General features: G+C 39.7%; 1 protein-coding gene and 1 long non-coding RNA gene across 2 annotated transcripts; one reads left to right on the forward strand and one right to left on the reverse strand.

The window, feature by feature from the left end:
* Nucleotides 1–1,824: 1,824 nt before the first annotated feature.
* On the reverse strand, nt 1,825–2,560 carry LOC138910648 (uncharacterized). Its single transcript, XR_011415788.1, has 2 exons — nt 2,450–2,560; nt 1,825–2,017 (listed from the first exon to the last, which is right to left on the reverse strand). It is a non-coding gene; the product is annotated as an uncharacterized lncRNA (long non-coding RNA).
* A 2,385-nt stretch (nt 2,561–4,945) lies between these two features.
* LOC138910023 (uncharacterized) lies at nt 4,946–6,841 on the forward strand. The gene is made up of 2 exons (XM_070201241.1): nt 4,946–5,131; nt 5,981–6,841. Exons 1-2 carry the CDS (start codon nt 4,946–4,948, stop codon nt 6,839–6,841), a joined length of 1,047 nt encoding a protein of 348 aa, XP_070057342.1.
* The last annotated feature ends 16,303 nt before the right edge of the window (nt 6,842–23,144 follow it).

Below are 23,144 nucleotides of genomic sequence, written 5' to 3' on the forward strand. Positions count from 1 at the left end.
AGATACAACCAATATTATGCAATTGTTCATTATTTTCAATCTGTACAAATTTTTCCAACCAAGGGTTAACGACATAAAAAATCCAACTGTAACATACACGATACTCCTTGTATAATACTCAAGCTCAAATAAATATTAGTGGTCCTTATCTATAGGAAGCTCTCTGCTCTCACTTTCACCAATGTATTTGGCACAAGAGCTTTGATAAAAGCTTCACCATGGTGAAAACAGAAAAGAATATATTCTTTAACCGACATGTCTTTGAATTTACCCTACAATAAAAAAGAAAAAAGGCAAAGAAATGCACACATCAGATGATTAAGAAACACCAAATGGAAATCATAAGTTTTCGTCTAAAAGTTCAAAAAAAACTTTGCAGTAACAAAACCCCTAATAAAATAAAAACAGTATTAAAATAGCTAAAATGACACTTACCACTACTAGAACAACGAGCAATAACACTACTGGTATGTAAATCCAACAACAATGAAAGTCCGCTATAAGAAGTGATCCAAACTAAAGCTGAAGTTGATGAAAGACGGATGAAATTTAAGACGATATTTGGATTATAGCCTTCAAACCAACGAAAAACCACTAAATCCATGGTTTCACCTCCTATGGTTTGAGATTTTTGTTAGCAGGGTGAGAGACAATGTTTGTAATTTGGAATTTAGGTAAAAAGTGAAAACGGTTATTTTATTTCAACTCGGTGTGGGTTATCTTCATGGGTGTGGGTTAATTTTTTCAGGTTGGGTCCTAGGTGGATAATAAGTCTAAGTGGTAGCCAATAATTCGTTGACTTTATACGTGGGTAGTTCTTATGAACACGCGCTTGAGTTATAAGTTGAAGTCAGCATTTTGTGTTTAAATAGTATATGAGGGAAGAGGTTAGAGTGTCAAAATAGAAAAGGTTTGAGTAGAAGTGTCTAAATGTAAAACAGAGCCAACTTTAAGTGGGCGTTTATGGGTTTATCTACTTGGTCGAACAACAACTATGATTCTAAAAACTATGTTTTTATATTTTTCCCATCACAAAGAACTTCTTATACTTTGGCAAAGAAATAAATAGTTTAGGGAGAATTAAGAGGATAGGGTGAAAGTTAGAAAACAGGTACATACATTAAAGGTGCAAAATGCTAAAAATCACCTAAATCATGAAAAAGAATAAGAAAATGTGTACGCAGAGGAAGATGAAATTAATGTCTTAATTTGATTCAATTATGAATCTTGCTTTAGATTTCATTAGAAATTACAATTACTATGGAGGAGTATGCTAGCTATAAATAACTCCATGGTACTCGAATTCCATAAATATCTGATAATACAATTAGTTTCTTCTTAGTTAATTAGCTCTCTTCTTTTGCCCTTAAATCTTCAAAGAGCTAGCATTGAATTATTATGGTGGTTGAATGAATTAAGCGTACTTAAACTTGGTTTGAAGATCTTTAGTAAGCCAAGAATGTGACTTTGAAGAAAACAATTTTTAAAAAAAAGTTCGTTAGCCGATTAAAGTATAATTAAGCCACGTAGGTGTCTTGATTTGCTATCATTTTTGGATCTATATTTATTCTCGTCATGTTGGGAAATCAAAATAGAGAGATGTATATTTAACAAGATCATTGTTGCAATTCGAAACACTAAACAAACGTATTTTTTGGTCCTTTAAGACAATATATATAGAGTTCTTTGAAACTAGAGATATAACATATAGATATTAGACACATAGTTCTTGCTTGGTTTTGGTGACATTCCGTATAAGGCATACTACTACTGCTAATGGTACTATTACTACTACTGCTAATGCTACTCTACTGCTACTTCCTCTTTTGCTGTTGCTGCTGCTGTTGTTGTTGCTGCAGCTGTTATTGTTGCTGCTGTTGTTGTTGCTGCAATTGTTGTTGCTGCTACTTCTGCAGCATCTGATGCTGGAAGCTCAAAGGAATTGAAGCCAAGGGAAATCAGATGGCAAACACATAGTTGGTTGCTCGCACGAAATAGTCGTCATTGCTTGCAAACACTAAATTGAAAGAAAAAACAACTCAAACACAGAATCCACCTAAAACCGGTGATGATAGATAAGCCAAATTTTCTATTCATAGTATGATATATAATCTTTCTGCTACTGTTTAAATAAGATATGGTTTATGAAAATAACTAATCAATCAATATCGAAGAATGCTTAAAAGAATTAATTCCGCAAATGAGATCAAAAAATTATTTTAAATGGGATGGAGAGTGTGTATCAATTTTATTTTCAAGCGTTATTCTTCTTTTTATCCTTAAAAAGTATTTGGAAGCATGGAGTATTTGCAAGAAAGAGTTAATTAAGCCCCAAGGCATCACAACATAAGCACATCGATGGGGTCAAGGGTTAGAAATCAAAGAACAAAAGGAGAGAACGTTATCAAATAAGCAATGGCTAATTAAGAAGAGATGATAAATCCAATACTTTAACATGGTGACTCATTGATTCAATTTCGATGAATTGGAATTGGAATTGGATTCCATCATCTTCATCATTGTTATTGTCCTGAGCGCTCTTCATGAGTGTGATGGCCACAACTTGAGATGTGATATATGAAAGAGTGGTAAAGCACGAGTTTATATAGGGAGGGAATGGAACTCCAGGGTTTTCTTTTTTAATTTGTTTCCTTCTTTATTATTGTAACTAATAATTAATAGTAAGTTGTTATAAGTAAAATCAGATTCACTTCCAGACAAATATTTGGTCATTATTTATTGTCTTTTCGAGATTTTTTCCCTTCCATTAAAAGATATTGAACAAACTTTCTAATCTTGATCTTACAATTGCAGTATATGGAAAAAAAGAGCCTTTACCTAACTTCTCTTGAACTACGTACTATTTTTTCTTTTTTCATGTGAATCACGTACTAAGTATTCTACGAAAAATTAATGTCATCCTCCTACGAAACCTTTATATACACTTGTATTTGGTATCCATACCAAAGACTTCAAAGCGAAGCCTTTATGTGCCTCTATTATTGACAGAAAAATGATAAATCGTGAAATTTTTGGCTAGGCCGCTGAAAAAATATGAACACCTGGATTAAATTTTTTTAAAATTTTTTCAACGAGCTTTCCTTCGCAACAAAGTAATGACCGCATAAAAGGATATGTCCAACTGCAAAACTATCGAAAACTATGACGTTCTGCGTAAGTAATGCCATAGCTGTCAAAAATTATAGTTTCCTAATATTCTGGGACCCTTTTTCTATGGCTTGTTTATTGAAAAGAATGCCATGGCCTTCAAAAGCTTAGAAAACTTACTAGCATAATGGGTATATTCCAGAACTATAGATATGTGCACTTGCAATACCTCTTATGACATAACATAAACTAAGTTCAGGAAATTTGCTACTAAGGAATACTGAAAATGTATTAAACATCAAATAGTTTCTACTGACTGCAATCTGTCCTACACATATTACATTAAATTTACATCATATAATTAAATAACAGTTATTTTACTTTAATTAAGAGTCCAACTGTCACGACTCAAAATCTAACCCGTCGTGATGACGCCTATCGCGATACTAGGCAAGCCGACATTTCCAAAACACTTTCAACATTTAACATAAATGAATTAATATATTTAAAATAACCGGAGTCTTTTATAAAAACGGGATAAAACCCAAAGCATAAGTACGGAAAAATAGTCCGACATCGGGGTGTCACTGAGTCATGAGCATCTAGATATCCAGTAGAATACAAACAGTGTCTAAGTATCAATATAGAAAAGAAAGAAAACATAAAAGGAGAGACAATGTCTGCGGACACCGGCAGCTACCTCGTAGTCTCCAATACTCGATCGCGCACGAACTCAACGACCTCCGTGATCAAACACACCTAGACCTGCACATGAAGTGCATGGTGTAGCATGAGTACAACCAACTCAGCAAGTAACAGAAATAAATAAGGAACTGAGAAGGTAGTAACGAGCTATACAAATACAATTCATTTTCAATAATTCCACCAAAGAATAGACATGCTTTCAAATCCGGCAGTTCAAGTCAAATCAGTTTATACAGTTACAGTGCAGGTAATTCGGATGTAGAATCTTTCAAAAATTTCACAACAATGACAGATAGCAACTAAGTGCATCAACAAATGAAAAAAATAAGTATAGCCTCTCAGGGCAACAGACTCTCAACTCGTCACAATAGCTCAATCACTCGGCTCTCAGCCCTCAGTACTCACACTCAATAAGTACCTACGCTCACTGGGGGTGTGCAAACTCCGTAGGTGCTCCTTCAGCCCAAGCACTATATCGCTGCGGCGTGCAGCCCAATCAAATATAAATAGCCATAAGGCTAGTTGCGTCGTGCAACCCGATCCATATATATATACAGCTCTGAGGCTTGTTGAGGCGTGCAACCCGATCCATATATACATACATATAGCTCACAGCTCGGCACTCATGCCCTAACTCAGTCACCAACCTCTCTAGTCTCTCGGGCTCTCAAAAATCATAAAGATCAGCCCAAACAAAAATAACATAGTGTATCAACAAGAATCAAGAAGAGACTAAGATATGATACGCAAGTAAAACCACGACTGAGTACAAGACAATAATTAGTAAATACTTTAACAAGTACACGACCTTTGCGGATCACAACGGTACCATCACATAGCCTAAGCATGATTTCTAACATGATTTGCAGTCAAATTTCTATAGCACAAAGAGAACAGGTAATTAACAATAGGATATTCGACTTTATAGTCTCACGAGATGGACCAAGTCACAATCCTCCACGGTGCACGCCCACACACCCGTCACCTAGCATGTGTGTCACCTCCAAAATAGTCACATCATGATAGGTTTAAGTTCAAGTTTCAATGATGACAATATTATCTTATGTTATATTTGCAGGACTAACAAAAAGGAAAGAATGGAGATGCTCAGCAAGATGTTGTTGCTATATCAATGATCAATCAAGAGAAGCAAATTTATTCATCCAGAGTTAAGCTCACTCCAGGCAGATCAAAGGCATCAACGCTGATGCCAAGGGAAGATGCAATTCATATCAAACAAAGGGGAAGAAGAAAGGACAAAAGACATGGGAGACAAGTTGAATGGAAAACACATTATAGTGGGAGACACTTGGAAGAGGTGCTTCTTGTCATCAAGCACTCGTTGGATTATTTGAAAGCCACCAAATAAAGACCATTTGACATACGCCCATCCTCAAGGAAAATATGAAGCATCTCAGTATAGAATAGTGCACTCCACAGTTTCTAGCCCATCTCTCTCGGTATGGAACAAAGTATTCCAAGACGAAATCAGAGACACTCTGCTCGAATACAACACTCAGCTCTTTGAAAGAATCAGAGACAGAAAGATAGAATTTGTGCAACTACATACATTGTATTCTAAGTCTGTCTACTTCTTAGTTCATACACTGGAATCTTTAGTTATCAGTGTCTCAAAAGATAAAAATATCTAGAACGCAAAAGAGATTTATGTCAATTATTCAGAACGCAAAGTGCGACACTGTTCGTTGATGGTGAACGTGTTAAAACCATCTGAATTGTAACATTTTTAAAGATCTTAAGGAAACCCTTGTGACCCAAGGAAAACTAGATGTAAGTACTACAACGGTACCGAACCAGTATAAATCGCTGTGTGCTATTTAATATTCTTCACTTCTTACCTTAATTCTGCATTGTGATCAGTCAACTAATATTGTGTTAGTCGACTAATTTTTAAATAGTCAACAATTCCCCCCCCCCCCCCTTCTTGTACGTTCAATTGGTATTAGAGCAAGGCTCACAATCTTGCCTAACCGCTAGTGAGGAAATGGTCATGGGATCCAATACTGTTGTTGTTGCTCTCTTTCAAGAAGGGACTTCTCAGGTCCGACCCCCTTACTTCAACGGTCAACATTTCTTTCACGGGAAAGTTCGCATGGAAACATATACTATGTCATATGACATCAAGGTATGACGCGTGATCAAAAAGGGAAATCTTCCAATTCCTCCCAAGAAGGATGCAAATGGTCAAGTCATCATATCTACTTATCCTCTTGACTTCGATGATTACACTGATGAACAAGCTGTTGTCATCACTATTAATGTAAAAGCAAAAAATCTACTGTATAATGCTTTCAGTGGAGAAGAATATGAAAAGATATCAAGTTGCAAAACTGCAAAAGAAATGTGGGACAAACTGGAAGTCACTTACGAAGGAACCAACAAAGTGAAAGAGACTAGGATAAACCTCTTGGTTCAGGACTATGAGTTATTTCAGATGAATGATGGTGAATCTGTAGAAGAAATATTTTTCAGGTTTAGCAAAATACTTGGAGACCTCAAATCATTTGGAAGACCTATTAAAAGTGGCGAACAGGTGAGAAAGATCCTCAGAAGTCTACCTACAATTTGGCAGGCAAAGGTCATTGCATTAGAATGTCAAGATCTGGACAAAATTTCCTATGATAAGCTCAGAGGTGATCTAATTGCTTTTGAGAACAATCATCTTGACAGACAAATTCAAGAGAAGAAGAAAACCATTGCTTTCAAGGCAATTGTGGCTAAACCAGAAAATGAAGAAGAAGAAGAAGAAGAAGAAGAAGGAGGAGGAGGAGAACAAGATGAAAACATTGCAATGCTCTCCCAAGTCGTAACCAGCATGGCGAGAAGAAACAGAAATAACATAAGAGGGAAGTCCAACTTCAGGAAAGGAAGGATGAGAAATGAAGTTGATAAAAATGATGGAAGATGTTACGAATGTGGGATGTTTGGTCATATTCAAGCTGACTGTCCGGAATTAAAGAAGAAGCTTAGCAGAAACTTACAAAAGAAGAAAGCTTTCGGGGCATAGAGTGATGAGGAAGAATCTGATCACGAGGAAATTGCTAACATATGTTTCATGTCTCTAAGTAACAATGAAGATTTAGGAAAACTTGGACTAATGGCAGACAACAATGATGAGGAAGACGACTCAAGAGAACCTTGTTCAGTGTCAGATGAAGGAACTAGTGAGGTACATACTCCTTTATGTCCCAATTGTTATGAACTTCTAGATTTTGTTGATATTGCTCCTGCAGACATAGAAAGAGTAGTAAATGAGCTCAGAAAAATCAAGAGAGAAAAAGAGAGAGAGAAGAAAGACTGGGCTTTGAAAATAGAAGTGTGCGAAATTGAGCGGGATATGCTTCAAGATGAAGTAAATGAACTTAAGCTTCAATTGAATGGCTTGCAAAAAACTACGAGCCTCAGTCCAATCAAGTCAAATCAAACTGCTCATCATAAAATGAAAATCGCCTGTTCTTTTTGTGGTAAAAATGGCCATAGTACTAATAATTACATGATTAGAATTAGAGATGAAAGTAGTACTGGTAACTCTAACAGCTTATCCTGCTCCTATTGTGGTAAAAGAGGTCACATCTCAAATCATTGCAGGTTAAAAAATAACAGGAGATGGGTCTGGAGACCAAAATCTTCAAATCAAACTAACACTCAGCAGTCTAACCATTCAGGACCTAAGCAAGCTTGGGTACCTAAAAATGAGTAATCTTGTTTTGCAGGAACACCGCAAGAAGAATCAAAAAGGAAAAATGGTATCTCGATAGCGCATTTTCCAGACATATGACGGGTGACAAACAACTGTTCAAATCAGTCACCAAGCTAGATAGAGGAGTAGTTACGTTTGGTGAAAAATCCAAAGGAAATGTTATTGGTGTTGGAAAAGTTCCTTTAAGCTCAACTTGTGATGTAGATGAAGTCTACCTAGTTGATGAACTTGGCTATAATCTTCTCAGCATCAGTCAACTATGTGACAATGATTATGAGGATCGTTTTAAGTAACATGGCTAGTTTATAGAAGATGAATCAGGTAATATCATTCTCTCAGGTAATAGAGACAAAAATAGCTACACTATCAAGAACTTAGAAAAAATTGGGGATCAAATCTGTCTTACATCCATGGTTGAAGATCCCTGGGTTTGGCATAGAAAACTTGGCCATGCAAGCATGCATACTATTCAAAAACTGTCTAAATATGATCTTGTTAATGGACTCCCAAAACTAGATTTTTCGAAAGATCATATCTGTGATGCATGTCAACTAGGAAAACAAACTCGCTCATTTTTCAAAGTCAAAAACATTGTTTCTACCTCTAAACATCTTTAATTGCTGCATACAGATTTATTTGGTCCTACTAGAACTGCTAGTATAGGAGGTAAAAAATATGCTTTTGTTCTTGTAGATGATTTCTCTAGATTTACCTAGGTTATGTTTCTTAGTCATAAAGATGATGCTCTGAAGAATTTTGAAGTTTTTTGTAAGAAGGTTCAACGAGAAAAGGGATACTACATCTTTACTATCAAAAGTGATCATGGAGGTGAGTTTGAAAGTAGAGCTTTTGAAATTTTCTGCAACGATCAAGGAATCTATCACAATTTCACCTCACCAAGATCACCACATCAAAATGGAGTAGTAGAGCGTAAAAACAGAACCTTGCAGGATATGGCAAGAACCATGATCATGGAAAACACTCTACCTCATCATTTTTGGGCAGAAGTTGTGAGTACAGTATGTCACATCATCTAAAGATGTCTGATTCGACCAATTCTAAAAAAAACTCCTTATGAACTGTGGAATGGTAAGAAACCAAATATCAACTATTTCCACCCCTTTGAAAGCAAATGCTTCATCCATAATAATGGGAAGGATAATCTTGGTAAGTTTGATCCAAAAAGTGATGAAGGTATGTTTCTTGGTTACCCTCCTTCAAGTAGAGCTTACAGAGTTTATAATAAGAGAACCTTATGTATTGAAGAATCTATTCATGTTATTTTTTTTTTATACTAACCCTCATCCAAGGAATGAATATATTCCTGAAGATAAGGAAATTTTATGTGCTCCTAAGTCAATTATTATAGGTAAGGATCATAAAAATGAGTGAGCTAATCAACAGACTCAATTAGCTGAAGTACCACTAGAAGATTTTGACCTACTCCAACCAGATCAGTCGACTTCTCAAGAAAGGGTGACTCCAGTAATTACTCCAAATGAATGAAAGAGTGAACCGGGATATCCTCACAAATTCATTATAGGAGTGAACCGGGATATCCTCACAAATTCATTATAGGAGATCCACAGGAGGGGATAACTACAAGGAAATCTCAAAAGAACAAATCTCATGTAGCTCTCATTTCTCAAATTGAGCCCAAGAAAGTGAATGAAGCTCTAAAGGATTCTCATTGGATTAGTGCTATAAAATAAGAATTAGATAAGTTTGAAAGAAATGAAGTGTGGAAATTAGTTCCAAAGCCTCAAAACTCTTCTGTTGTTGGAACTAAGTGGGTCTTCAGAAACAAATTGAATGAATCAGGTCAAGTTGTTCGAAACAAAGCAAGACTAGTGGCTCAAGGTTATTCTCAACAGGAAGGAATTGACTATGATGAAACCTTTGCACCTGTGACAAGACTTGAATTCATTCGAATACTACTCGCCTTTGCTGCTCACAAATGATTCAAATTATTTCAAATGTATGTTAAAAGTGCGTTCCTAAATAGTTATATCTCTGAAGAAGTATACGTAAAGCAATCACCTGGCTTTGCAAATTCCACCTTTCCAAATCATGTATACAAGCTAACTAAAGCCCTATACGGTCTCAAACAAGCTCCTCGAGCATGGTATGAAATGTTAAGTTCTTTCCTTCTAAATCAAGGTTTCAAATGAGGTAATATCGATACAACCTTTTTTATTAAATAATCCAGGTCAGGTAATCTTATTACTCAAATTTATATAGATGATATTATTTTTGGTAGCCCTAACTCTGTTCTTTGTGAAGAATTTATTCTTTCCATGAAATGAGCATGATGGGAGAACTGACCTTCTTCCTTGGGCTTCAAATCAAGCAGTCCCCTAAAGGGATTTTTATCTTCCAAACCAAATATACCAATGAACTTATCAAAAAGTTTGGGATGGAAGATGCTAAGGCTATTGGTACTCCAATGAGTCCAACTACCATGCTAGATGAAGATAGCAATGGAAAAATGTTGATGAAACCATGTATAGAAGGATGATTGGCTCTCTACTATATCTAACTGCCAGTCGACCAAATATCATATTCAGTGTATGCAAATGTGCTAGATTTCAGTCGGCTCCTAAAGAATCTCATCTCTCTGCTGTTAAATGAATTATTAGATATTTAATTGGTACATCTGAACTGGGACTATGGTATGATCACTCTAACAATTTCTCTCTAAGAGGCTTTTCAGATGTTGATTTTGCAGGAGACAATATTGATAGGAAAAGTACCAGTGGGACATGTCAATTGTTAGGAAATGCATTAGTATCTTGGCACAGCAAGAAATAAAATTGTGTTGCACTATTAACGACTGAGGCAGAATACCTAGCTGTTGGAAGCTGTTGTACACAAGTTCTATAGATTATGCACCAACTTCTTGATTATGATTTATCTCTTACATCCACTCCTATCCTTTGTGACAATACTATTGTTATCTGTTTATAAAAGAATTTTGTGCATCATTCTAGAGCAAAGTATATAGAAATTAAATATCATTTTATCCGTGATCATGTAGCAAAAGGTGACATTGTTTTAGAGTTTATTGGTACGGATTCTTAAATTGCTGAAATCTTATATGTGATCTAATTTCTTTTCTGTGTAAACATAATTTTTGCAAGTACCGTCGTTTAGTCACTGCCAAACCATCATTTCCGTCTGAACTTGGCCTTTCCATTAACCAAGGCGCCTCTTCGCTCTTCCCAAAATTTTCAATAAAAACCCTCCATCTTCAATACTCCTCTCATTCTCTACCAAATAACCCTTCACACCATAGCCAAAAGAAATCCCTCCTATGCAACCAGACGTAGTCGAAGGTTTCAAAAACCACTTAACACTGAAGTGCCTGTGGATGTGGAGTCGTCCATTGACTCAGATTTTCTCGGAACAGACAATGAAAGCAACAAATCGTCTGAAAATCCTCCAATTAGCCCAAAAAAGGCCGACAAGAGAACCATGGAGCAAACCTCCAAAAAGGCTGCATGCAAGAAGGGTAAAGTGGAATGCTTGGAATTTGGTCCCGAGGACAAATTAATCTTCTAAGGTCCCAGTGAAAAGGCAAGGTTTGAATCATACAAATCAAAATCCATGGCTTATGGGCGCTCTGTACGTCTCTCTCTTATGAAAAGTCTTCATTGTGATGTGACTGCAATTATTGATTTTCAGCACCTTTCCCCTCTCTTTGACAATATTGGAAACTCTGTGTATGAAGAACCTGTTAAAATGTTTTATGTAAATCTTTTCGTGAATGATAAAGATGATTTGGAATCTATGGTCTTAGGGACTAGAATCGTTTTGGACTCGTACCAATTTGAAAAGATCTTTTCTGCCAAGTTTAGTGGGTATGATGTGTTTGTCCAAAATTCTTGGCCCAAAGATTTTGAAGTATCTTTTGATGAAGAAATTTTTTTTTTGTCCGATAACCCCCTTGACATTGGCCCCAAAAATCTTGAGTTTGAACACCGTGTCTTGGCCCACATGATTGCCACTACTCTCCTTCCCAGATCTGGGTCCCTTAGCTCTTTGTCCACTAGAGATGTCTTTGTCCTCTACTGCCTGGTTAATAATAAACTTCTTGATTAGTTTATGTGGATTCGTCATTTTATGCTTTAGAGTATCAGGGATATATCCTCCTCTGCTGCATGTCTGCCCTATGGTCTTCTCATCTCTCATATTCTAGAAGTCATGAAAGTAGACTTGGCACCATTTACACCCAAGTACATCACCAGTACTTATGATAAGATAACTTTTTCAATGATGGGGTACACTCTGGGTGATGATGGATGGGTTAGGCGAGCCAAGGTTGAAAGTGCTCCAGTACCAGTTGAAGTCCAAAATGATCAACCAACTTCTCAGTCGACTGCCTCTCAAAGTTACCTTGATGGAGTCAAGCTGCTTCTTGTAGAGATAAAAGAACAGGTAGATAAAATCAGGGACGTCACCAATGAAATAGGTACAGATGTGGCCAAGCTCAGGATGGACATAGGAGCCACACGGAGATAAGGAACCAGGACTTTCAATTCTATGAGTGAAAAGATGGACAAACTCGTCAAGGACGTTAAAAATTCCTATGAATCCTTCTGTACAAAAGTGATCAACACCCTCAAATACTTCCTGAGAAGAAGTTAATACATCTTACCATGATGTTATGCCAAACAATTTCTTTTGCTTATGCTTATTTTGGGTTTGTACTAACTAAGCCTCTGCTGAAGGTACTACTTCTGCCGCTCTAACCACCTTATTAGTATGTACTTTTTATCCTATATTATTCTGTGTGCTCTTCTTTCCTTTTTGATTGATGTCAAAGGGGGAGAAAAAATGTGAGTAAACACCAGCAGGAGGACCTGCAATTATAGTTATTCAAGAGAAGATGGAAACATCATAATATCAGGGGGAGCAACACAACTCAGGGGGAGCAACATCTTCAAAGGGATGTATCCTAAATTATTGTTTACTCCTTCTTGATTGTCATCATAAAAAATGGGGAGATTGATAGGTTTAAGTTTAAGTTTCAATGATGACAATATTATCTTATGTTATATTTGCAGGACTAACAAAAAGGAAAGAATGGAGATTCTCAACAAGATGTTGTTGCTACATCAATGATCAATTAAGAGAAGAAAATTTATTCATCCAGAGTTAAGCTCACTCCAGGCAGATCAAAGGCATCAACATGGATGCAAAGGGAAGCTGCAATTCACATCAAAAAAAGGGGAAGAAGAAATGACAAAAGATATGGGAGACAAGTTGAGTGTGAAACACATTATAGTGGGAGACACTTGGAAGTGGTGCTTCTTGTCATCAAGCACTCATTGGATTATTTGAAATCCACCAAATAAAGACCATCTGACATACGCCCATCCTCAAGGAAAATATGAAGCATCTCGGTATGGAACAATGCACTCTATAGTTTAAATAATTTCTAGCCCATCTCTCTCGGTATGGAACACAGCACTCCAAGAGCATTCCAAGAAGAAATCAGAGACACTCTGCTCGAATACAATGCTTAGCTCTTTGAAAGAATCAGAGATACCTTGCTGGATTAAAATACATACGCAAAAAAATGCTTGCCTATAAGTTACTGGAAAAATCAAGCAGCATTTGCGCAACTACAAACATTGTATTCTAAGTATGCCTACTTCTTAGTTCAAACACTGGAATCTTTAGTTATCAGTATCTCAAAAGATAGAAAGATCTAGAACGCAAAAGAGAGTTGTGTCAATTACTCAGAACTCAAAGTGCGACACTGTTCGTTGATGGTGAATGTGTTAAAACCATCTGAATTGTAACATTTTCAAAGATCTTAAGGAAACCCTTGTGACCCAAGGGAAACTGGATGTAAGTACCATAACGGTACCAAACCAGTATAAATCGTTGTGTGCTATTTACTCTTCTTCACTGCTTACCTTCATTCTCCATTGTGATCAGTCAACTAATACTTGTGTTAGTCAACTAATTTTTAAATAGTCAACAATTCACCCCTCTCTTGTACGTTCACATCATACCAAAAATCTGGGATTTCATACCCTCAGGACCAGATTTATAACTGTTATTTACCTCAACCCACGCAATATCCTACTCCGCAATGGCTTTACTCCTCGAGTCAATATTCAAATGCCCCGAATCTAGCCACAAGCAGTACGATATAATTAATATAGGCTATAAGAATTAATTCCACAAGAAAAATACTAAACAATAAGCCAAAATCCGAAATAGGCTCAAACCGGCCCCTGGGTCCACGTCTCGAAATTCGACAAAAGTCAGAAAATATGAACACCCATCCACTCACGAGTCCAACCATACAAGAATTACTCGAATCCAACCTCAAATCACCTTCCAAAACTCAAAATTTTAGCCTATGAAGTTTCTACCATTTTTCCCCAAATTTACAACTCAAATCCCTAATTAGATGATGAAAATAACAATAGATTCATGAAATATAGTCCAATCCGAGTTAGAATCAGTTACCCCAACAATCTTCTTGAAGAAACCTCAAAATATCTTGTCACGCCTTGAGCCTGGGTAGGGGGGGATGAGACCAAAGTGGTATCAGAGCTGTTTTGTCCTAGGGAGTCTAAAAGCCGTGTCTAGTAGGGTCTTGTTTATAGATGTGTTGTGTACCACATTATATAAGCAGGGGACTACAAGGCATTTAGGAGTTGGTTACCGTTTTTTAAAATCTAAATCATCCTATAGAACTAAGTTATAGGAAATTTGAGTTAAACTTACGTATTGGCATTTGTATGCACAGATGACGGTGACTAGGAAGACTACGGCTAGTCAGAGGAGAGATACAACAGTAGGTGAGGGGACCAGCAGGGTACCCCCAATAGATGGGGCCTAATCGGAGGCCCAGAGTAAGATCCCTACCCAACCATTACCGGCTTCTCCACCACCTGAGGAGATTCCTAGGGAGATCGCCCATCCAATTCTCCCTCCGATTCCATCAGATCAGGACTTGAGGAGTGCAGTGCATTTGTTGACACGTTTGGTAGCTACCCAGCAACAGGCTAGGGCACCCTCTCGTGCGGGATCTTCTTAGGGGTCTGGGAGTTCAAGGGTTGAGAGTTTATTGCTTTGAGTCTCCTAGAGTTCACGAGGACAGATCAGAGGGAGGACCCGCAGGTTTTTATAGATCAACTTCACAGGATCTTTCAAGTTATGCATGCCACAGAGGAAGAGGCAGTTAAGCTAGTAGTTTTTTGACTCCGAGATATAGCCATCCTTTGGTGCGAGGGATGGGAGAGGTCCAGGGGACGTGATGCATCTCCAGCTATTTGGGAGAATTTTTCAGATGCCTTCCTTCACCAGTACTTACCGCTGGAGATCTGACAGGCTAGAGTCGATCAGTTTCTAGCCCTCAAGCAGGGTAATATGAGTGTTCGAGAGTATAGTCTCCATTTTGACTCATTGGCCCGATATGCACCATCCATAGTTGCTACTATGCGGGACAAGATCCACAGGTTTATAGCAGGGTTGGCCCGAGAGTTGATCGAGGCATGTGCCACTGCTGCACTGCATGATAGTATGGATATCTCCCGAAATTAGGCATTCGCCCAGAATATAGAAAGAGGTAGGTGTCAGTAGCAGGGTACAGAGAGGACTGCGTCAGAGCAGCATAAGAGGATGAGATTTTCCAGGTCTCAGGAGTAGTCTCAGGGCAGTTATAGGACACAGTATTTCGAACGGCCACCTAGGCCTCTGCCACCTCAGTTACAGGGTTACATGTATGACCGTTATACTTAGTCAGGACCTGGTGAGAGCTCACGGATGTCTAGTTTGCAGCGACAGCAAGGTTCAGGGCAGACATGGTCATTTCCGCCGCGGTGTGACATCTGTGGTAGAGGACACTTGGGCCAATGCCTATCCGGTTCCGATATTGTTATATATGTGGACGTCTGGGGCATATGATGCGAGGTTGCCCAAATAGAGATTCTGGAGGTATGGCACAACAAGAGAATTCAGCAACAGGATCATCTATGTCCGTGCATCCTTCAGGGTGCGAGTCTCAGTCTTCGGTTGGTAGATGTCGAGGCAGAAGTAGAGGTTCCAGTTCAGGTAGTAACCAGAATTGTAGCTATGCTTTAGCGGGCCAACAGTACCAGGAATCTTTACCAGATGTTGTGACAGGTATGTTGACCATTTGCTCTCACGATGCTTATGCCTTGATAGACCCAGGATCTACTTTTATCGTGTATTACCCTATTTGTCGCGGGGAAGTTTGGTATAGTGCCTGAAATACTAAGTGATCCTTTGCGGTATCTACACTGGTCGAAGAGTCGATTATTGCTTGACGGGTTTACCGAGGTTGTACGATGACAGTTTGTGGTTGTCAGACCCCAGCTGACCTAGTTGAGCTAGAGATGTTGGATTTTGATGCTATCATGGGCATGGACTAGTTGGCAGCTTGCTATGGCACAGTTGATTGTCAAGCATAGACAGCCAGATTTCATTTTCCGGGTGAGCCAGTCCTTGAATGGGTAGGTAATACAGTGACACCCAAAGGTAGGTTTATTTCCTATCTGAAGGCGAGGAAAATGATTGCAAAAGGGTGCATTTATCATATTGTGCGAGTTAGAGATGTAGATGCTGAGATGCCTGCATTTCAGTCTATTCCAATAATAAAAGAGTATGCAGATGTATTTCCAGATGAGCTTCCAGGTGTTCCTCCAGAGCGAGAGATTGATTTTGGCATCGTTATGCTTCCGGGAACTCAACCAATATCCATCCCACCGTATAGAATGGAACCTTCCGAATTGAAGGAGTTGAAGGAGAAGTTAAAAGATTTGCTGGAGAATGGTTTTATCAGGCCCGATACCTCACCTTGGGGTGCACCGGTACTGTTCGTACGGAAGAAAGACGGATCGCTGAGGATGTGTATCGATTATATGCAGCTGAACAAGGTAACTATTAAGAATAAGTATCCACTTCCAAGGATAGATGACTTGTTTGATCAGTTGCAGGGAGCTAGATGCTTTTCAAAGATAGATTTGAGGTCGGGGTACCACCAAGTCAGGGTTTGGGAGAAAGATATTCCCAAGACAGCCTTCATGACCCGATATGGCCACTTCGAGTTCCTTGTCATGTCCTTCAGGTTGACGAATGCACCTGCCGTATTTATGGAGTTGATGAATAGCCTATTCCGGACATTTTTAGATCTGTTCGTGATAGTATTTATTGATGATATTCTAGTATATTCACGTTCCAAGGATGAGCATGCAGACCACCTGCGAGCGGTGCTCCAAACCCTCCATGATAGTAAATTATATTCTAAGTTTTCTAAATGTGAGTTCTAGTTGAAGTCTGTAGCATTCTTGGGGAACAATGTATCCGATGGAGGTGTAAAGGTAGACAATCAGAAGATTGAGGCTGTGAAATCCTGGCCTAGACCTACCACTCCGACAGAGCTTAGTAGCTTTCTTGGCTTAGCAGGATACTACCGGAGGTTCATAGAGAGTTTTTCTTCCCTTTCGGAACCATTGACAAAGTTGACGCAGAAATCAACTAAGTTTCAGTGGACAGAGGCTTGCGAGCACAGTTTCCAAGAGCTTAAGAACAGGTTGACCTCAACGCCAGTTTTAGCACTTCCAGAGGGTCCAGATGGCTATGCCATGTATTATGACGCCTTAGGTGTCAGGTTAGGATGTGTCCTGATTCAACATGGGAAGGTAATTACGTATGCTTCAAGGCAGTAAAGGAAGCACGAGCAGAATTATCCGACCCATGACCTCAAGTTAGCTGCGATTGTCTATGCACTTAAGATATAGCCGCATTATTTATATGGTGTTCATGTTGATGTATTTACAGATCATAAAAGTCTGCAATATATCTTCAAGCAAAAAGAGTTGAATTTGTGATAGAGGCGATGACTTGAGTTATTGAAAGATTACGATGTTAACATTCTCTACCATCCAGGTAAAGCTAATGTGGTAGCAGATGCTTTAAGTTGCCAATCTATGAGTAGCTTAGCACATGTAGACGCTGAGAAAAGATAATTAACTAGAGAGGTCCATCAATTGGCTTGTTTGGGGGTTTAGTTAGTAGACTCCAAAATACTGCAAAATCATCTCTCATAGCTGAAGTAAAGAAGAGGCAGTACGAGGACCCAAAGTTGGTCAAGTTGAGAGAGCGAGTTCCGCAGCAGAAGAAGCCGTTGTGAAAGCTCAAGGGAGATGGGGTTCTTAGATACAGGGGTCGTTTATGTGTTCCAGATGTAGCAGGCCTACGAGACAAGATTATGTCAGAAATAGCCTCACACTGAGATCTCAAAGTCCCAAAATCGAAATGGAAATCAAATCCTCGAAATCCAATTTCCTGCCCAGTTCTTCTGCATCTGCGGACACACTGTCACACCTGCGACGCCGCACCTGTGGAATTTTCCTCACAGGTGCAGAAATGACTTAAAGGGCTGGGTCCACATCTACGATGAAAGGGCCGCACCTGCATGTGCACGCCTGCAGAAAATGGTCCGCTTCTGCTTTCACCTCCTCCACCTCACTCTCTGTATCCGTGGAACTTTAAGCGCATCTGCGGGTTCCCAGATGCAGAAATCCTCTCGCACCTGCGACCCCTGGCCATCTCCTCCATTTTCGCTTCTGCGCTCATTCACCCGCACGTGCGAGTACGCACCTGCAGTTTCCCCACCGCAGGTGCAAAACCACCAGATATCAGAACTTCAACCATTTGCCTAAGTCCAAATTCAACCCGTTAAGCATCCGAAACACCCCAAGGCCCCCGAGACCTCAACCAAATATACCTACAAGTCCAAAATTAACTATAGACCTCAAATTCACAGTCCGGACAATCTCCTAAGTCCAAAATCACCCAACGGAGCTACCGTAACTGTCAGAACTCCATTCCGGATTCGTCTTCACACAATTCGGACTACGGTCCAAATCCTAAGGCTTAAGCTTTCGTTTTAGGGGCTAACTGTCCCAAAATACTCCGAAACCAAAAACAAGACCCGTGTTACGACCCAAACTAACCCTGTCGTGATGGCATCTATCGTGGAACTAGGCAAGCTGACTCATTTCCAAAACAAACCGATATTTTCATTTCAAAGACAATTTCAGTTCTATTTAACATAAAGACCTTCGTAAAGGAGTTCAAATCAAAACAAAAGTGAGGAAAAGAAAAGCCCGACATCAGGTTGTCACTAGTCATGAGAATCTACTACAATTTGTCTGACAATATCGAGACTAACATAGTCTAGAAAATAGCTAAATACAACTAAAGGAAGATAAGAGGGAGAAGAGAAGGGTTGCGATTGCCAGGCAGCTACCTTGCTATCCCCGAGAAAACCTGCAACCGGAATAGTCAATAGCCGTTACCGTATCCACATATGCCTGGATCTGCACACAAGGTGCAGGGAGTAACGTGAGTACGCCAACTTAGTAAGTAACAATAGTAAATAAAGACTGAGAAGTAGTGACGAGCAATAACGCAAGTAAAGTTCATATCACAAATATTTAGTAAAATACAGCATGTTTTTAAAACTAGAGTTTGAATCAAATCAGCTCTTTTAAATCCAGTTCCAGTAAAATCATTTAAAGACAACTTTCAATAGTTTTCAACAAAGGCTCAATGCAAAAGAAAGCAAAAATAATGAAATCATAATCATCCCCTCGGGCAACATCACTCATATACAGCCCCTCGGGCAAACCTCACAATCACTCGTATACAGCCCCTCGGGCAGACCTCACCATCACTCATGCCTCCCAGTCACTCAGCACTCGGCACTCGGCACTCAGTAGGTATCTGCGCTCACTGGGGGTGTGTACAGACTCCGGAGGGGCTCATTCAGCAGAAACACTATATCAATCCAATCATGGCATAAATCAATGAGTCTTTCGGCCTATATCAAACATGTTGCGGCGTGCAGCCCGATCCCATATATCTCTCACAAATCAGGCCCTCGGCCACACTCATTCATAGCCTATCGTGGAACTAGGCAAGCCGACTCATTTCCAAAACAAACCGATATTTTCATTTCAAAGATAATTTCCATGCTATTTAACATAAAAACCTTCGTAAAAGAGTTCAAATAAAAACCAAAGTGCAAAAAAGGAAAGCCCGACATCGGAGTGTCACTAGGCATGAGCATCTACTATCATTTGTATGACAATATCAAGACTAACATAGTCTGGAAAATAGTTAAATACAACTAAAGGAAGATAAAAAGGAGAAGTACAGGGGCTGCGATCGCCAAGCAGCTACCTTGCTATCCCCAAGAAAATATGCAACCAGAATAATCAATAACCGCTACCGTGTCCAGCTACACCTGGATCTGTACACAAAATACAGGGAGTAACGTGAGTACGCCAACTCAGTAAGTAACAACAATAAATAAATTCTGAGTAGTGGTGACGAGCAATAAAGCATAAAAAGTTCATATCATGAAATCTCAATAAAATACAACATGCTTTTAAAATCAGGATTTGAATCAAAACATCTCGTTTAAACCCAATTCCAGTAAAATCATTTAAAGATATTTTTGAACAGCTTTCAAACAGAGGCTAAATGAAAAGGTGAGAAACAAATGATGAAATCATAAACAGCCCCTCGGGCAAAACAACACTCATATACAGCCCCTCGGGCAAACCTCACAGTCACTCATGCCTCTCGGGCATACCTCACAGTCACTCATGCCACTAGGGCATACCTCACAATCACTCATACCACTCGGGCATACCTCACAATCACTCATACCTCCTAGTCACTCGGCACTCACACTCAGTAGGTACCTGCTCTCACTGGGGGTGTGTATAGACTGCAGAGGGGCTCCTTCAGGCCAAGCATTTTATCCAGCCAAATCATGGCATAAATCATTCAGTCCCTCGGCCTATATCAAACATGCTGTGGCGTGTAGCCCGATCCCATAAATATCCTCACAAATCAGGCCCTCGGCCTCACTCAGTCATAAACCTTTCAAGCCACTCGTGTATTTCAGTAAAAACAGGGCATTCGGCCCAAAACAAAATTTATAGGTATCAAAATATAGTCATAAAACTGAGTTATGCAGTAAACAAGTATAACCATGACTGAGTATAGATTTTCAATCGAAAACAGTGAGAGGATAGTATGAAAAGGTTCCTAAGGGTCCAAACAACACTGGCACACGGCCCAAAAAATGGCATTCAGCCCAATTTACAGAAACTCTTTCTAAACATATAAGTATCATATAGTTTCAACAAAATATGCAACTTCACAGTTACTGCGGGACGGACCAAGTCACAATCCCCAACAGTGCATGCCCACACACCCGTCATCTAGCATGTGCGTCACTTCAAAATAGTAAAATGATACAAAATCTAGAATTTCATACCCCCAGGACTAGATTTACAATCGTTACTTACCTCAAACCGGTCAAATCTCTACACCGTAATGCTCTTGCCTCTCAAATCGGCCTCCAAATACTCCGAATCTATTCACAATCAGTAGAATACCATCAATATACGCAAATGGAATGAATTCCGCAAGAAAAACTATCAAATTAATCCAAAACCCAAAATTGGCTCAACTCGGCCCCCGGGCCCACGTCTCAAAATCCAACAAAATTTACAAAAAGCTCATCCACTCACGAGTCAATACATATGAAATTTATCAAAATCCGACATCGTTTGGTCCCTCAAATCCTTAAATTAAACTCTCCAAAATCCCAAGCCCTAACCCCTCATTTTCACTAATTACATGATTAAACAATGGAAAATCACCATACATACGAGTGTTAGGGCTCAAGAAACTTAACTCACTGATAGCCCTTGAATCACCCTTCAAAGATCACTCCAAAAGCTCCAAAAACCGACTTGAAAATGGTGGAAATGAACCAAATTCGTGAAGGGTTCTATTTATGATTTCAGCCCAGGATTTTCGCACCTACAGACAATTCCTCGCTTCTGCCCCACCAAACCTGTGGTCCAAACAACCGCACCTCCGCAAGTCACTTAAACGCCCAGATTCCGCACCTGCGCTCCATTTCCGCATCTGCGACCATGCAGGTGCGGAAAATACCTCGCACTTGCGGCCACTGCCTAACTTCCTCACTTCCACTTCTACGTCACCTATCCACATCTACGGACTTGCAGATGCGACCTATCCTACGCACCTGCCGACCCAGCCTACCTCGACATTGTCCGCACCTGCGACCTCTTGTGCGCTTCTGCGGCCTCGCAGGTGCGGGAACTTCATCGCACCTACGCCTTCTGCCCAGCTCCTCCAACCTCGCATCTGCGACATCCCGCTCGTTTCTGCAGGCTCGCACCTGCGATGATACATATGCAGTTGCGATTATGACAGCTAAGTTCCAACTTCAGCAATCCTCCAATATCCACTTGTTCCGTTAATCACCCAAAATCACCCCGAGGCCCTCGGGACCTCAACCAAAAATACCAACAAGTTATATATCAACATACAAACTTAGTTGAACCTTTGAGTCACTCAAAACAACATCAAATCACCAAATTACCCTCGGATTCAAGTATAAGAACTTCTAAATGTCAAAATTCGGCAACCGATGCCGAAACCAACCAAACCACGTCCGAATGACCTTAATTTTTGCACACACGTCAAAAATTACACTATGAACCTACTCCAAATTCTGGAATTCCATTCTAACCCCGATATCAAATTTTCCACTGCCGATCAAAATTGCCAAATTTCCAATTTCGCCAATTCAAGCCTAATTCCACTCCGGACCTCCAAATCACATTCTGGATGTGCTCCTAAGTCCAAAATCACTTAACAGAGCTAACGGAACCATCAGAATTGAAATCCGAGATCGTTTATACATAGGTCAACATCCAATTGACTCTTTCCAACTTAAGTTTCTACTTTAGAGACTAAGTGTCTCATTCAACTTTGAAACCACTCCAGACCCGAAACAACCAACCCGATACAATACAATACAACTATATAACACATAAAGAAGCAGGAATGGGGAAAATAGGGCTATAACTCTCGAAACGACCGGCCGGATCGTTACAATATACCACCCTGACGAAGATGCTCGAACTGCCTGCGCAGCTCCTCTCTGCGGGACTGGGGCACAAACTTCTCCATGAAAAGAATGGAGAACTGTTTCCAAGTAAGGGGTGTTGTACCGACCAACCTACGCCTCTCGTAAGCCTCCTACCAACTGAACGCAGCCCAGAGAACTGAAAAGTAGTGAACGAGACCCACTAGTCTTCAGAAATACTAGCCGTACGGAGTATCCTCTAACACATGTCTAAGAAACCATGTGCATCATCTCTCTATGCACCACTGAAAGATGGGGGCTGGAGCCTCCCAAACCTCTCCAATCTACGCTGCTCATCCTCAGGCATAGCAGGAACCACATAATCCTGAGCAGCGGCAATCGGCTGGGCTGGTTGTAAGGCCCCATAAAATTTTGCAAAGTAAAAATAATGTTTCATGATGTCGGACTAGGATCACTTATTTGTGGATTGTAGAAATTCTCTCGCCGCGGCTCGGACCTTTTAGGTTGAACAATGCACCGGAAAGTGAAGGAAAATTTTTGGCAGAAAAGTGCATTTTTGTGGTCCATTATGCGATCGCAGAATCACTCTGCGGGCCGCATAATGGTCGCAAACATGAG

Source organism: Nicotiana tomentosiformis, chromosome 4 (genome assembly GCF_000390325.3).
Source record: "Nicotiana tomentosiformis chromosome 4, ASM39032v3, whole genome shotgun sequence".
In the NCBI taxonomy this organism is placed as follows: domain Eukaryota; kingdom Viridiplantae; phylum Streptophyta; class Magnoliopsida; order Solanales; family Solanaceae; genus Nicotiana; species Nicotiana tomentosiformis.

Bases quoted from the DNA above. Each gene is read 5' to 3' on its own strand.
- LOC138910023 (XM_070201241.1), top strand. From the start codon at position 4,946: ATGATCAATCAAGAGAAGCAAATTTATTCATCCAGAGTTAAGCTCACT. The intron at 5,132-5,980 runs GTGCTTCTTGTC...GTGATCAAAAAG, and splicing joins GTGGGAGACACTTGGAAGAG to GGAAATCTTCCAATTCCTCC.